Below are 16,263 nucleotides of genomic sequence, written 5' to 3'. Positions count from 1 at the left end.
TTTTTAGTGGATCAATTTTTTTGCACCGAGACCATTTTTGATGTGTTTTAGGTTTGGCTTATCAAACTGATCAGTCGAAATTATTTACATTTGCATTTGACATAAATCAAGGAAAATTCTAAACAGAATCTCAAGTCTTATAAGTTTATTATTAAAAGATGTGACACTTAGGGCCGGTATTTCAATAGCTACTTAAGCTTTTGCTTAGCTAAGCCTGTGTCAAAGTTTAAGGAGAAGCTTAAGCTGGGTGCCGTATTTCCATCATTCCCTTAACTAAACTGATGCTCAACTGTAAAGTTAATTGGTTTGGTACCTCTGAATACGTCAAAATGCTAGAACTAACTACTGTTCTGAGGTAAAAACCACTACTGTTGACATTTAATTTTATCTTGTCATCTGTATCATTTTCTCTGGTTATATTTTTATTGTTATTTTGCATAAGCAATAGATCCGTCTTTGTAATTTTGTTTATTGCATATATTCCTAAATGTCAAATTGGAATGTAAGTTTATTTTTGTAAAATAAATATACCTACCAAGCATTGTAGAAATAAATAATTTTCATGTGCCTACACCTTCCAAAAGTAGTGAGAATTCTGTTAATCGTTATTACAATTAATAATCTAATAATTACGGTATTACTCAAAAGTTGGTTTTCAAAATAACTCTATAATTGATAATCTATAGAAATAACCTCAAAAAACAGAAAACAAATTTTAAGCAAACGCTTAAACCAACTCCCGCGCGACCTTAAAATTATTTGGTTTAAGCCTAGGCTTAAACCTCAAATTGAAGTGGAAATACAGGCATCTAAGCTTAAGCAAAGGCAAAGTAAGCTTTGGCTTAAGTGAGGTTGGAAATACCGGCTGTAACCATAGATATATAATACTCTAGATTGCGCCCTGCGATCTTAAAATGGGTGACGGTTGCGACAGAGATAAATGAGCCTATTTGGTCGGTAGTCTCTTTTTAATTTAAGGGGAATATCGACGACGTGACTATCCCACTTTATCGAGTAATATGTGTTGACAGTTGGAGCGGGTGGTGACGGGAAATGGTCTTAGGTCTTCGGACGTGGATAATCGTGGTTCGAATCCCATACCAACTTTACCTTTTTTATTTTTATTTAATCAATATTGTGTTTATTAGATATTTTTACATCTGAAAAATGGACCTAAGTAAATCTAGCAGATAATAAATGTACCTATGTATTATAGTAAGTTAATATTGGAATACATAATTTGTGAACTGCATAGTAAAATAAAAGTCATTCGTTATTAATATAAATTCGTCCTTATTCGAATGATGTGAGTAATATTTGTTTTGCTTCTACTTTTTTAAAAAATTGTAACAATAGTTTCATAAATAAAAATAATGTCTAATTACTTATAATTGAATCGGTCATTTCAAAAACAGCAAAGTCCACAATTTTGAGAAACTAACTTTTTGAGAGGAATAGACTCCTTTAAGATAAACGTTGTGTGCAAAAACGACACCAGTCCAGTAAAAACATTAGGAACAAAACTACAATATAACTCTGAATTTTGATGTCATCCATTTCATCCATCTTTCGACTATATAGTTAAGTTTTCTTTGCTCTTCTGTAAAATTAGGAACATGTGACTCGTGTTGTTTTTTAAATGACCGATTCAATTAATAAATCGATAGTACATTATGTTGATATTAATTATTGGTAATTTTTTACGAATATTTTTAATTACTTTATACTATTCTACCATTAACTTATTAAAAAAAAATAACATTGGCTTTTATATTTTTAAAAATCTATAGACCTACACAGTTTTTCTTATTTGTTATATATTTCTTTGCATAGATTTATTTTAGAGATGTAATAATATCTAATAAACGCAATATTGATTAAATTAAAAATAAAAAAAAGTAAAGATTGGCATGGGATTCGAACCAGGATTATCCACGTCCGAAGACAAACGACCAGCATAGGGATTACGTACACTCGATACGCATCGTATCCGCCATGTTTTCCCGTAAGGCGCTATGGGAAAACATGGCGGATACGATGCGTATCGAGTGTCCGTAATCCGGGCCCAGCATAGGGATTACGTACACTCGATACGCATCGTATCCGCCATGTTTTCCCGTAAGGCGCTATGGGAAAACATGGCGGATACGATGCGTATCGAGTGTACGTAATCCGGGCCCTGTTCTCGTCGCCATCCGCTCGAACTGTCAAACCATCTAAAATACTCGACGACAGAGTAGGATAGTGACGTCGTCAATACTCCCCTTGAATTAGAAAGAGACTACCGACCAAATAGGCATAGGCTCATTTATCTCTGTCGCAACCGTCACCCATTTTAAGATCGTAAGGCGCAATCTAGAGTATTATAAATCTATGGCTGTAACCGCTAGCGTCAATATTTTATTAAACCATATTAGTACGTTCTTTAACGGTAAAATATTGCAAAGCCTCTAAATTTTAAAGAACCGCTTGGATTGACATGAAATTTGGCATACACATAGCTAACAAGTCAAAGAAAAAAGTGATATTGTGCCGATATGTGCTTTTGCCCCGGGGGTGGTTTTCACCACCTCTTATGGGTGAAAAAGTATTCGTCCAAAGTAAGTCCGGAAATGATAAACTGACTAATTTTAAGTAACTTTTGTTCTATAGAGTTTTTTCACTAAGTCAATACTTTTCGAGTTATTTGCCAGTGAATATGTTCATTTTTTCAACAAAATAACCACGCTTTTATACGGTTTTTTGCAAATAACTCAAATAGTAAGTATTTTGTCGAAAAAACATTCGTAGCAAAAATATAGCCTGTAAAAAATTTAAAAAAATGATGTATATATCACGTTTCTATACCTCGTAGAAGCAGAGTTATAGCTAATTAAAAATAGGTTCATATTCGTCAAATTCCAAATGGAATACTTTAAGGTGAAATAACCAAAAATGAAACACATTTCGGGGAAAACTCATTACAACTTATTTAAAGTGTTTAAAAAAGGTTCATTTTTGTTAAAAAAAAAATTCTAGCATCAAAAGTAAACAAGTTACGCTCAAAATAAAGTTAGTCCCTTTTTTTTGGTAAAAAAATCGGGAAAATCACCCCCTAATTAGTATCTCAAATTAGTGCAGTCACTGAAGGTTTTCACCTCCGATTTCGTTGAACCTCCATCGATTTTCATGAAAATTGTTAAGTAATTAGAGGATACCTGAAATAACAAAGGTGACATGATGCCAACTTGCGCTTTTACCCTGGGGGTGGATGCCATCCCTTCTCGAGGGTGAAAATTATTTTATTAAAAATAATACCATAAGTTGATAGAGGGACAAATTTTAAGCAAAATTTGTTATATAAAGTTATTAAAATAAATCAACACTTTTTGAGTTATTAAAGACCAAAGATTTTATTTTTTCGTAAAAAATGCATGTTTTAAATCGGTTTTTCACGTATAAATCAAAAACTGTAAGCTTTTACAAAAAAGTTGTTATTACTGAAATTGAAGACAATAAAAAACTAAATACATTTCTTCCATAAAGAACTAAACTAATGTTAGTTCAAAGTGAGTTATTGGCAATTGAATGTGTATTTTTTTCGACGAGTACTCAAATCTAAGTATTCAAGCTTAAATAACGGGAAAACGATGCAATGTATAAAATATTCCTGCTTAACATTTGTCAAATTACTTCAGAATACCTATCAAATGAGTTTCAGTACAACGTAATAGCGTCAAAATTAAGTAAGTTATAATGAAAATAAAAGAACCGTTTCGAATTTTTTAGGAAAAAGCGAAAAATAAATCATACGCCATTTCCACAAAAATTAAAATTTATAGTAATCCTTACAAAAACTTTTTCATATTAGCATAAGTAATGTTTTCGATAATTTTGACCGGTTTAAAATGCATATTTTTGAAAAAAAGATATTTAAAAGAGTCATAATTTTTAAAATTATTGTAATTCTCATATTCTTTTGATAATTCTACAAAAATACTCAATATACGTAAAAATTATATATAACCAAATTTTAGTTTTTTTTTGTGCGAAATATTTTACCTGTTTTACTATTTCTATAGGGTCAAAAATAACCGAGATAGAAACGTTTAAATCTTAAATTTTGCTGTGGGAACCGTGCAACCAGGGCCGTTTAACCTTTTATTTTTAAAAAAGCAAGGGGTTTAAAAGATTATGTTCAACGTTCTTAAATAGCACTTGGAATTAACTTTCAAACAGTTTTTAGATGAACCTGATATCGTAAACACAAACAGAGTTATTAAAGAAAACAATAACATTTTTTAGAAAAATTTTTAAAAGATAAATTTTGAAAAAAATTTGGTGCATACATTTTAACCCTATCAACATGTTCGGGGGCTCATTTGATAGATATTTTTAAGTACTTTGACAAATGTTTAATAAGATTATGTTATAAAATGCATAAATTAATGTCCCGTTATTTCATCTTGAAAACTTATGAGTTTTTTACTCGCCGAAAAAAATATACATTCAACTACCTGTAACTCACTTTTGGTTAACATTAAAAGGTTTTTCTAGTAAGAGGTTTATTTAATTTTTTATTAGCTTACACTTTTTGAGTTATTGATGAAAAATTGGTTAAAAACATGCATTTTTCTCAAGAAAAATTAAAATCTTTGGTCTTTAATAACTCAAAAAGTTTTGATTTATTTTAATAACTTTAGATAACACATTTTGCTTGAAATTTGCCTCTATCAAATTATGGGGTTATTTTTAATAAAATAATTTTCATCCCCGAGAAGGGGTGGCATCCACCCCAGGGTAAAAGCGCAAGTTGGCACCATGTCACCTTTGTTCCTTGAGATATCCTCTAACCACTCACCAATTTTCATGCAAATCGATGGAGGTTCAACGAAATCGGAGGTAATAGCTCATATCCACCTTCAGTGACTCCACTAAATGAACTTAATCGTTACGACTTCACAAATTTCTTGACTCGTGTAAGTATTGTTTATATGATCTGTAAGTTTCATCGGTTCAAAGTCCTTATTTTTGAAAGGGCTGTAGTCAAAAGGGGTTGAACAAGTCACTGATCACGAATGTATGCAAATTTAGAAACATCAAATCTTAATCAATTTTTGTCTAACAGAAAAACCAAAAAAGTACATGATATTCAGAAAAGCAATGCTGACTTTTTTTGTTTTTCGAGATTTTTGGTATCTCTAACAATTTTTAAGTTATTTTGAAAAAAAAACAAATTTTTCAAAATTAAAATTTTTAAAAATTTTACTTTAAACCCAAATTTTTTCCAAAATAAGCACTTTGAATCGATGAAACTTACAGATCATATAAACACAACATAAGTAAAATAAAAAGACTAAGTTTTCACTCTAATGGCATATAACATATCCCACCAGAATGAAAACAATGGGAACCTTCTCTCGAAATTGAAAATGGTTATTCATTTTTTATAAGTAAAATAATTTGTGGAGCGGTAAAGATTAATTTCATTTAAGTTGCTAATTAGGGCGTGGTCTTCCCGATTTTTTTTTGCCAAAACAAAAGGGACCAACTTTATTTTGAGCGTAACTTGCTTAAATTTAAGGCTAGAAACTTTTTATAAAAACAGAAATAAAGATTTTTTTAAACACTTTAAAAAAGTTTTAATGGGTTTTCCCCAAAAAGTGCTTAATTTTTTGGATATTTCACTTCGAAGTATTCTATTTGAAATTTGGTGAATATGAATCGATTTTTCATTGGCTATAACTCTGGTTTTACGAGGTCCAGAGATCTAACGCGTACACCTTTTTTTTTACTATTTTACAGGCTATATTTTTGCTAAGAACGTTTTTTTCGACAAAATACATACTTTTTGAGTTATTTGCGAAAAACCGTCTAAAAATGTAGTTATTTTGTTGAAAAATGAACATATTCACTCGCAAATAACTCGAAAAGCGTTGACTTGGCGAAAAAGCTCTATATAAAAAAAGTTACTTAAAATTAGTCAGTTTATCCATTTCCGGACTTATTTTTGACTTGTATTTTTTCAACCCCAAGAAGGGGTGAAAGTCACCCCCAGGGCAAAAGCACACATCGGCACAATATCACTTTTTTTCTTTGACATATGTAAGCTATGCGTATGCCAAATTTCATGTCAATCCAAGCGGTTCTTTAAAATTTAGAGCAAAAAACCGTGAAAGAATGGACTATACGTAGTTATTACGTTGATTTTGCTTATTAATTTTTTTTGTTTTAGCTAAACCTTCAGGCTTGGAAGACGTAAAGAAATGGGAGGCTTGGAACGCTAAAAAAGGAATCGCTATTAGCTCCGCTAAAGAACAATACATTGCAAAGGCGAAAGTTCTAGCTGGTACATATGCTTAAGTTTCTTCAAATTGTTTAGCATTGTTTTTTGTAGAACTAAATAATAAAGTAGATACTGATGATATCACATTCACAATACTGTAATGTTAGCACTGAAAAATAATATACTGATATTTTTTGTTTATTTGTTTGTTTAATTCCTATTAATTGAAACCCAACTAATTTACACTTGTTTTCTCAATATTGATCCCATTCTACTTATATGTAGTGGAGATTGAGTCAGGCAGAGCGCATCTGAGGGACCACGAGTCAAAATAAAGGCTTAATATACCATAACAAAACTAAAAAAATGTCTGAAATGGTCTATACGCGGCACCAGGCTTGAACCCAGGCCTCATACCTAGATTGAAAGCTCTAATATGGACAGAACCTTATTTCCCCCATATTCTGGAAACTAGAATGGAAAATATGAACAAAAATAACATACAGAGGCCTTGGTCCCAAAAACTAATAAAATTATTTCGAGACAAGATACATTCCAGCTAATTAAGGAGGAGGTACCAGTGTCCATAACATCGGAAAGGAATCCAACCCATTTGTGTACTGTTATAGAAAACACAGAGAAACGTAAGGTATTTTGAAAATGCTTATCAGGATCTCAAAGAAGGACACTCAGGAATATTTTTAGCAAGTTCGTCATATCAAGCAAACCTCCAAGTGTGTGGCTAAACACCACTTTACGGGTTACGCCGTTTAAGCTCTCTAGATATATACCCCAGGCTGTAGGTGAAAGATAGGTCGATTTCAGGATATAATTCAGGAATTTTTGAAACCTATCAGGTGTTATAAAGGACGATGCCAGGAATAACTTCTACTAAAATGTAACCAAAAATATTGTACGCTTTTTTTTAATTGCGATTTTCATTTGTTAAATTTGCAATTTTTATTGATTTTTAATTTTGTAGCTTATAGGTCTGGATCCCGCGTATGAAAAAAAAGTTGATTAATAGCAAGCTGAAAATTTGTTAATAGCTTAAGGGTGTCTAGTCGGATAAACTTTGATATATGGGAACACTGGAACAGGGGCAGTTTTAATTGTGGAACAGGTTAAAAATTTGGAACGGTCAGACCACGAAAACGGCACATTTATTTTGTCCGACAGAATAGACTTAAACTCTCTGAACAGAGATTAAACTCTCATGCAAAAATCAGACTGCTATTTATCACCTGTCATAATTCCTGTCATTTGACATATTCTACATGTTCCACTAAGTAAAACGCCCATTTGGTGATAAATAGCAGTAGGATTTTTGCATGAGAGTTTAATCTCTGTTCGGAGAGTTTAAGTCTGTTCTGTCGGACAAAATACATGTGCCGTTTTCGTGGTCTGACCGTTCCAAATTTTTAACCTGTTCCACAATTAAAACTTCCCCTGTTCCAGTGTTCCCATATATCAAAGTTTGTCCGACTAGACACTCTTAAGCTATTAACAAATTTTCAGCTTGCTATTAATCAACTTTTTTTTCATACGCGGGATCCAGACCTATTAGGATATTGATTTTAGAAAAAAACTTTTTAATAGAAAGTTGTAGCAAATTAAAAAACCTACAATTTGAGCTACGGTATGTTTAATTTTGTTAATTAGTTATTGCAAAACAGCCTGCGAAAGGTCCAAAATGGCCGTTTTTTACAATTGCATTATTTATTGTACAGATATTTTCTTTTTATTTTTTTAAAGCTTTAAAATGAAGACCTTTCAATTCCAAACATAAAAAAAAATGGTAAAGCCAGATTAACGAATTTGTTGCTTAGATATTATAAATTGTTTATCCCAAGAGGTCAAATGTCGAAAGCTATAACTTTTTGAAAAAAAAATCGTATAGAGTTGGTGAAACATTTAATCTCCTTCTAAAGAGTTATATTTTCATATTCTGATGTAAATAAATGCGTAACACATTTTTAAACCTCTAATTTTTGGGTTTGAAAATAAGGGGGCAAATTTCGATATAAACATTTAGAGCTGAAGCGGCCCTGTACATCCTATGAGTTTTTAACTTACAGATTATTGTTGCTGAAGTTGAAACAAAGATTTATAAAAAAATAAAAAAATTCTAGGACCAACTGAAGCCGAGATAACTTTTGGGTTTGAAAATAAGGGGGCAAATTTCGTTATAAACATTTAGAGCTGAAGCGGCGCTGTACATCATATGAGTTTCTGACTTACAGATTATTGTTGCTGAAGACAGAACGAAGATTTATAAAAAAAATAAAAATTTTCTACAACCAACTGAAGCCGAGATAATTGTTTTTTTTTGCTTAAGTCGTAGTGCCTTTATTTATAACAATTAAGAAATTATTTTACAGTCATTGACTAAAGAAAGACTTATATTATCTTAAAATAAAAATTATTATAAAATATAATTACACTGAATTATTAAAAATTATTTTTAAAATCGGTGCTTTTGCGAGCGGCCGAATTTTGCAAATCGCCCGGCTCGCTTCAAATCCGCGCGGTCGGAAAATTTTTACGTAGCTTGTATTAAATTTTGACAGAAAACAATTTAATAATATTACCATTATGATATTCTTTTTCTCATGATCATCTTTCAGTGCGTCACAGTTTTTCGATTTCTCTCTAACACATTAAATTGTATGTGACAGAAAAAAAGGCACGTCTTTGAATACTTTGGTAATTATTCTAGTTCGGTGATTATTCTAGTTGTCGATAGATGGCGCCATAACCAAAAAAGAATTATTAATTAAATAAAATAATAATATTATCAATATAATCTGTACAATTTATAAGACTATACAAATGAAAGAAAATACCATTTTATAAATGCAATAGACACAATTGATTTGGTTTTATTCCAAATTGAAAACAAAATTTGACAACTGTTAGATTTAACAAAAATGTCACGTTAGAATAAATGTCATAAATGTGTATTATCACGGACTTACCTTTTTTTCTATAATTTGTGACGCACTGAAAAATGTTCATGAAAAGGAGAATATACAGTCTATTTACCACTGTATTTGTTTTTCTTGATAAACTTTTATATGTGAAATTTCATTTCTGAAGAAATAATATTACAAAAATGATACATATATATGAAATATATAACTATATTTTTAATTTTTTAATTTTTTTGGATATTTCACTTCGAAGTATTCTATTTGAAATTTGGTGAATATGAATCGATTTTTCATTGGCTATAACTCTGGTTTTACGAGGTCCAAAGATCTAACGCGTACACCTTTTTTTTACTATTTTACAGGCTATATTTTTGCTAAGAACGTTTTTTTCGACAAAATACATACTTTTTGAGTTATTTGCGAAAAACCGTCTAAAAATGTAGTTATTTTGTTGAAAAATGAACATATTCACTCGCAAATAACTCGAAAAGCGTTGACTTGGCGAAAAAGCTCTATATAAAAAAAGTTACTTAAAATTAGTCAGTTTATCCATTTCCGGACTTATTTTTGACTTATATTTTTTCAACCCCAAGAAGGGGTGAAAGTCACCCCCAGGGCAAAAGCACACATCGGCACAATATCACTTTTTTTCTTTGACATAGGGTAAAACGCCAGTTATTGGACACGAGACAGTTATTGGACATTACAGTGTTAACTTACGATTATAAGATTTCTGCAAGTGCTAATAAGAGTATATTTCACTAGGTGGCACTACTCGCTTCTATATTACGTACATTCTTATGTCTATGTTCTGCCTTTAACGGGTTCTGTGATTTTGGCGGTAAATATTTTTAGGCATAGAAAAAAGTGTTGTGTGATTTGGTAGAATGCGATCTTATCCTTCAAAAAATATGTCACGTATTTCAGCACCTGGAAAATTGGAAGGATACTACAAATCTGGCCTCCACATAAGTGGTCTGTAGCTTCGACATGATAGGTGTGAAATTTTAAACGTTCTTGCTGTTGATTGGATAGGAAGGGTAGCGTTATCTAGCCTCCACGCTAGGTACACCATAGCCTCGATACGGTACTTCCAATATTTAATATTATTTTATTCAAGTGGACAATAAAGGTAAAACACAAACAACTTTTGTTTCTTAATTATTTATTTATACAATAATGTGACATTTTACATAGAAATATGAGTATTTAATTTCGATTAAATATATGTTTACTTGTTGAATTTATCGGCTGCACACAACAGCTGATCGGCCATTAGAGCCAACAACAAAACGCGAAATAAAATGTGTATTTTAAAACTGTTGGATAAACAGTACCTACAATCAGAAAAACTTACCTTTAAAAAGGTACTCGATTATGAAATAACAAAAATATCAAAAAACACGACTGAATATCAGCTTTTACAAACTAAACACAAACACCAAACACATCACATAACCGACCATATAAAATAAGTGAACGACAACGAACGAACGAACACGAATACAGATTACAGATTCACAGATAGCGCAGGATTTGTCAAAAGTCATGTTCCACCAATCACAATGCCGACATCAGCGCCTCTGACTAAACGGAAGGAAAATAAATACGATTACATGTTTTTTATTAGAGTTAGCGGGGCATGTTTTTAGGTTATGTGAGTGAAGTGACATTTAAGCATTGTGTTAAGCATCTGCTCTGGCTTTTTTTTCAAAACTACGTGTTATTTTTAAGGTAAGATTGTATTTTTATTTAAAAGCGTGTAGTTAAGACACTTATAGTCCCTAAGGTAGATCGCGTACAGTAATAGGGATTTTAATTTGGATTTAATTACGCCTGTCCAATAACTAAACTAGAAAACTTGCTGAATTCTATTATGGGACACCTGTCCAATCACTAGATAACTATACTTACCACATATTTCTACAATTTTCAACGTGTTTATGTATAATTAACTGGAGATAGCAGTAAAATTAATTTAGTAATCGATTTGACAGTTATTGGATAGCTGTCCAATAACTAAATTTGACCGTCCAATCACTAAATTGATTTTTTAGGATTGTAGTAAAATGCCTAAACTTAGAAAATACGATAAGAATAAACTTATAGAAGCTGTTAAGGATGTCCAAAATGGCACTGAATCGTATAGAACAGCTGAAAAAAAATATGGAATTCCGAAGTCCACTATAGAATTTAAATTAAAACATCCGGAACATAAAGATACACTTGGACCGTCTCCTATTTTAACTTGCGAGGAGGAGAATACTCTGGTTAGGTACGTTCATTAAATTTATCTTAATCCATAGCATTATTTGATTTTACATTCAATATTCCAGATGGATACAAGAAACCGCTTCAAAAGGTTTCCCCAAAAAGGCTAACGATTTAAAAAGCAGCGTGCAAAAATTTTTAACCGAAAATCCTCGCCCCAATAACTTTAAAGATAATCGACCTGGAGATGGATGGTTAAAAGTCAGTCGCCAAAAAAATGTATTTTAATCGGTATTTATCGTTTGATTTTTTTAGGGATTTTTGAAGCGACATCCAGAGGTTTCTAAAAGGACAAGTGAAGGTGTAACGGCAGCTAGCGCTTGTGTATCTGAACGAGACATCAAAAACTGGTTTAAAAATATTGAAACCTATGTCAAAGAAAAACATCTAGAAGAAGTTCTAACTGATCCATCAAGAATTTTTAATGGAGATGAGTCAGGATTTCAAATATGTCCATCTACTGGAAAAGTATTTGCTATGAAAGGTTCAAAAAATGTTTATAATGTTGAAAAAAGCTGTTCAAAAGAAAACGTCACTGTGATGTTTACGTTTTCAGCAGACGGTAAAATTTGCGTGCCTATGGTTATTTATCCTTATCAACGTATTCCAGAAAAAGTTGCTAAAGGCATTAATCCTAAATGGGGTGTGGGCAGAAGCGATAATGGTTGGATGACGGCAGAGACATTCTATCAGTATATTGCGAATGTTTTTTACCCCCACCTAATTGAAAATAATATTAAGCTTCCAGTTATTCTTTTTGTAGATGGGCACAAGAGTCACTTAAGTTACCAATTAAGTCTATTGTGTAATGAACTGCAAATTGAAGTAATTGCACTTTATCCTAACGCCACAAGGATTTTACAACCATGTGACGTCTCTATTTTCCGTCCACTAAAAGAAGCTTGGCGGTAGTCAGTAAGAGAATGGGAAGAACAGCATCCAGGAGGGGTAGTCAATAAGGTTGTATTTGCTTCTATATTGGAGCAAGCTACAAAAAAAAGTTGTAAAACTGAAACAGTAGTAAATGGTTTCAAGGTTTGCGGATTGTTTCCATTTAAAGCAGATGCTATTGACTACACAAAATGTTTAGGTAAAGAAGTAGTAAAAAATTTAATCATTTCGGATCATCAAAAGAAACCCAAGATGGACTATAATACTTTCGTAAATATCTTAGGTCCTGAAAAAGTTCATAGCTTAGAGAATTTAAAAGAAAATCAAAAGAATAATCTACCTAGCGACGATAATTTGAATTTGTTGTTCAAAATCTGGAATTTTTTTGAACATGATCCAAAACATTCTGATAACCAAATGGTTCTAAAAAATAGAGACACAAACATTAATATTATTCAAAATATAGCTATCACATCTCCGGTTAAAAATACTTAAATAAAAACATCAGAAAAAAGTGGTATTGAAAATGTAAATATTTCTGAGAGTAATAGTACCAATGATATCCATATTTAACAATATAAAACTAATGTTTATGACTTACCCTCTACAAGTAAAATTATTGTTAAACACGAATTGTTGGGCAATTTTTTAACTTCTCCTACTGTACCGGAAAGAAAAAATAAACGTAACACGGAAAGACTTCCTTTTGCTATTACATCTGCACGATATCAAGAAATGTTACGAAAAAAGGAGGAGTTAAAAGAAGAGCAGGAAAAACAAAAACAAGAAAGGAAACGGAAAAGAGAAGAAAAATTAACCAAAAACCAGTGTAGCAACAAAAAGAATTCAAAAAAAGTCAAATGTTCTATTTGTTCAAATGATATTCAATCGAATAAATTAAAATGCGATGACTGTAGTCTTTATTATCACGAATGTTGTATTCCTGTTAAGCATAGACAGCATATACCTAACGATGGTGATCTATTTATATGTCACAACTGCTTCAATCTGCAGGATAGTGATTCCGATGCTAATAACAGTAACCAAGACAGTGAGGATGAAGATATTGACGAACTTTTCACTCAATACAAAGAAGCACAGAAGCAATTATAAAATTTAATTGTGTCAACAACTGTACATAATAGGTACCCCATACCGCACAGAAATTTTGGTTTTTCTTGTAATTTTCATTTATTTTTAGGTTTGTATTGTGTTAAAGCAGTTGTCCAATAACTAATTTTGAGTGTCCTGTAACTAAATAAACTGTCCAATAACTATAATTTTTGTAACTATTTTTAATAAATATATATTGACAGAAAAGATTTAACCCTTTCTTTAAATCCTTTAAGCCATATTGTAATAAACTGTTTAGACTACGTTTTGTATAAATTTCAATTCAATCTGCAGAGAACAATGTGAATTACGAATTTTTAAAGTTGAAATTTTCTTAAGTGTCCAATAACTGTATGGTTTACCCTATGTAAGCTATGCGTATGCCAAATTTCATGTCAATCCAAGCGGTTCTTTAAAATTTAGAGCAAAAAACCGTGAAAGAATGGACTATACGTAGTTGTTACGTTGATTTTGCTTATTAATTTTTTTTGTTTTAGCTAAACCTTCAGGCTTGGAAGACGTAAAGAAATGGGAGGCTTGGAACGCTAAAAAAGGAATCGCTATTAGCTCCGCTAAAGAACAATACATTGCAAAGGCGAAAGTTCTAGCTGGTACATATGCTTAAGTTTCTTCAAATTGTTTAGCATTGTTTTTTGTAGAACTAAATAATAAAGTAGATACTGATGATATCACATTCACAATACTGTAATGTTAGCACTGAAAAATAATATACTGATATTTTTTGTTTATTTGTTTGTTTAATTCCTATTAATTGAAACCCAACTAATTTACACTTGTTTTCTCAATATTGATCCCATTCTACTTATATGTAGTGGAGATTGAGTCAGGCAGAGCGCATCTGAGGGACCACGAGTCAAAATAAAGGCTTAATATACCATAACAAAACTAAAAAAATGTCTGAAATGGTCTATACGCGGCACCAGGCTTGAACCCAGGCCTCATACCTAGATTGAAAGCTCTAATATGGACAGAACCTTATTTCCCCCATATTCTGGAAACTAGAATGGAAAATATGAACAAAAATAACATACAGAGGCCTTGGTCCCAAAAACTAATAAAATTATTTCGAGACAAGATACATTCCAGCTAATTAAGGAGGAGGTACCAGTGTCCATAACATCGGAAAGGAATCCAACCCATTTGTGTACTGTTATAGAAAACACAGAGAAACGTAAGGTATTTTGAAAATGCTTATCAGGATCTCAAAGAAGGACACTCAGGAATATTTTTAGCAAGTTCGTCATATCAAGCAAACCTCCAAGTGTGTGGCTAAACACCACTTTACGGGTTACGCCGTTTAAGCTCTCTAGATATATACCCCAGGCTGTAGGTGAAAGATAGGTCGATTTCAGGATATAATTCAGGAATTTTTGAAACCTATCAGGTGTTATAAAGGACGATGCCAGGAATAACTTCTACTAAAATGTAACCAAAAATATTGTACGCTTTTTTTTTAATTGCGGTTTTCATTTGTTAAATTTGCAATTTTTATTGATTTTTAATTTTGTAGCTTATATTAGGATATTGATTTTAGAAAAAAACTTTTTAATAGAAAGTTGTAGCAAATTAAAAAACCTACAATTTGAGCTACGGTATGTTTAATTTTGTTAATTAGTTATTGCAAAACAGCCTGCGAAAGGTCCAAAATGGCCGTTTTTTACAATTGCATTATTTATTGTACAGATATTTTCTTTTTATTTTTTTAAAGCTTTAAAATGAAGACCTTTCAATTCCAAACATAAAAAAATGGTAAAGCCAGATTAACGAATTTGTTGCTTAGATATTATAAATTGTTTATCCCAAGAGGTCAAATGTCGAAAGCTATAACTTTTTGAAAAAAAAATCGTATAGAGTTGGTGAAACATCTAATCTCCTTCTAAAGAGTTATATTTTCATATTCTGATGTAAATAAATGCGTAAAACATTTTTAAACCTCTAATTTTTGGGTTTGAAAATAAGGGGGCAAATTTCGATATAAACATTTAGAGCTGAAGCGGCCCTGTACATCCTATGAGTTTTTAACTTACAGATTATTGTTGCTGAAGTTGAAACAAAGATTTATAAAAAAATAAAAAAATTCTAGGACCAACTGAAGCCGAGATAACTTTTGGGTTTGAAAATAAGGGGGCAAATTTCGTTATAAACATTTAGAGCTGAAGCGGCGCTGTACATCATATGAGTTTCTGACTTACAGATTATTGTTGCTGAAGACAGAACGAAGATTTATAAAAAAAATAAAAATTTTCTACAACCAACTGAAGCCGAGATAATTGTTTTTTTTTTCTTAAGTCGTAGTGCCTTTATTTATAACAATTAAGAAATTATTTTACAGTCATTGACTAAAGAAAGACTTATATTATCTTAAAATAAAAATTATTATAAAATATAATTACACTGAATTATTAAAAATTATTTTTAAAATCGGTGCTTTTGCGAGCGGCCGAATTTTGCAAATCGCCCGGCTCGCTTCAAATCCGCGCGGTCGGAAAATTTTTACGTAGCTTGTATTAAATTTTGACAGAAAACAATTTAATAATATTACCATTATTATACAGTCTATTTACCACTGTATTTGTTTTTCTTGATAAACTTTTATATGTGAAATTTCATTTCTGAAGAAATAATATTACAAAAATGATACATATATATGAAATATATAACTATATTTTTAATTTTTTCATTGTTATATAAATATAATAATAATAATGTTACTTCTTACTATAATATACAATATAAAACTTTTTCTTCTTGTAGTGACTATTCTTTTTG

At 31.3% G+C, this 16,263-nt stretch overlaps 2 protein-coding genes across 6 annotated transcripts in view; both read left to right on the top strand.

Moving 5' to 3' along the window:
* LOC126882243 (putative acyl-CoA-binding protein) overlaps positions 1 to 16,263 on the top strand; it is a 110,350-nt gene that overhangs the window by 77,496 nt on the left and 16,591 nt on the right. For 3 of the 5 annotated variants that reach the window (XM_050647069.1, XM_050647067.1, XM_050647068.1), the window contains 2 exons: positions 6,215 to 6,328; positions 13,971 to 14,084. In XM_050647069.1, coding sequence (XP_050503026.1) covers positions 6,215 to 6,328; positions 13,971 to 14,084 — 228 coding nt within the window. The remainder of the gene's footprint in view (positions 1 to 6,214; positions 6,329 to 13,970; positions 14,085 to 16,263) is intronic. The other 2 variants (XM_050647070.1, XM_050647071.1) reach the window with 2 other exon arrangements.
* On the top strand, positions 11,245 to 12,834 carry LOC126882242 (uncharacterized). The gene is made up of 3 exons (XM_050647066.1): positions 11,245 to 11,473; positions 11,535 to 11,670; positions 11,725 to 12,834. The coding sequence occupies exons 1-3, from the start codon at positions 11,268 to 11,270 to the stop codon at positions 12,379 to 12,381; spliced, it is 999 nt and encodes a 332-aa protein (XP_050503023.1). The 5' UTR covers positions 11,245 to 11,267; the 3' UTR covers positions 12,382 to 12,834.

This window comes from Diabrotica virgifera, chromosome 3 (genome assembly GCF_917563875.1).
Source record: "Diabrotica virgifera virgifera chromosome 3, PGI_DIABVI_V3a".
NCBI classification, from domain to species: domain Eukaryota; kingdom Metazoa; phylum Arthropoda; class Insecta; order Coleoptera; family Chrysomelidae; genus Diabrotica; species Diabrotica virgifera.
This window is presented reverse-complemented; position numbering and strand designations above follow the sequence as displayed.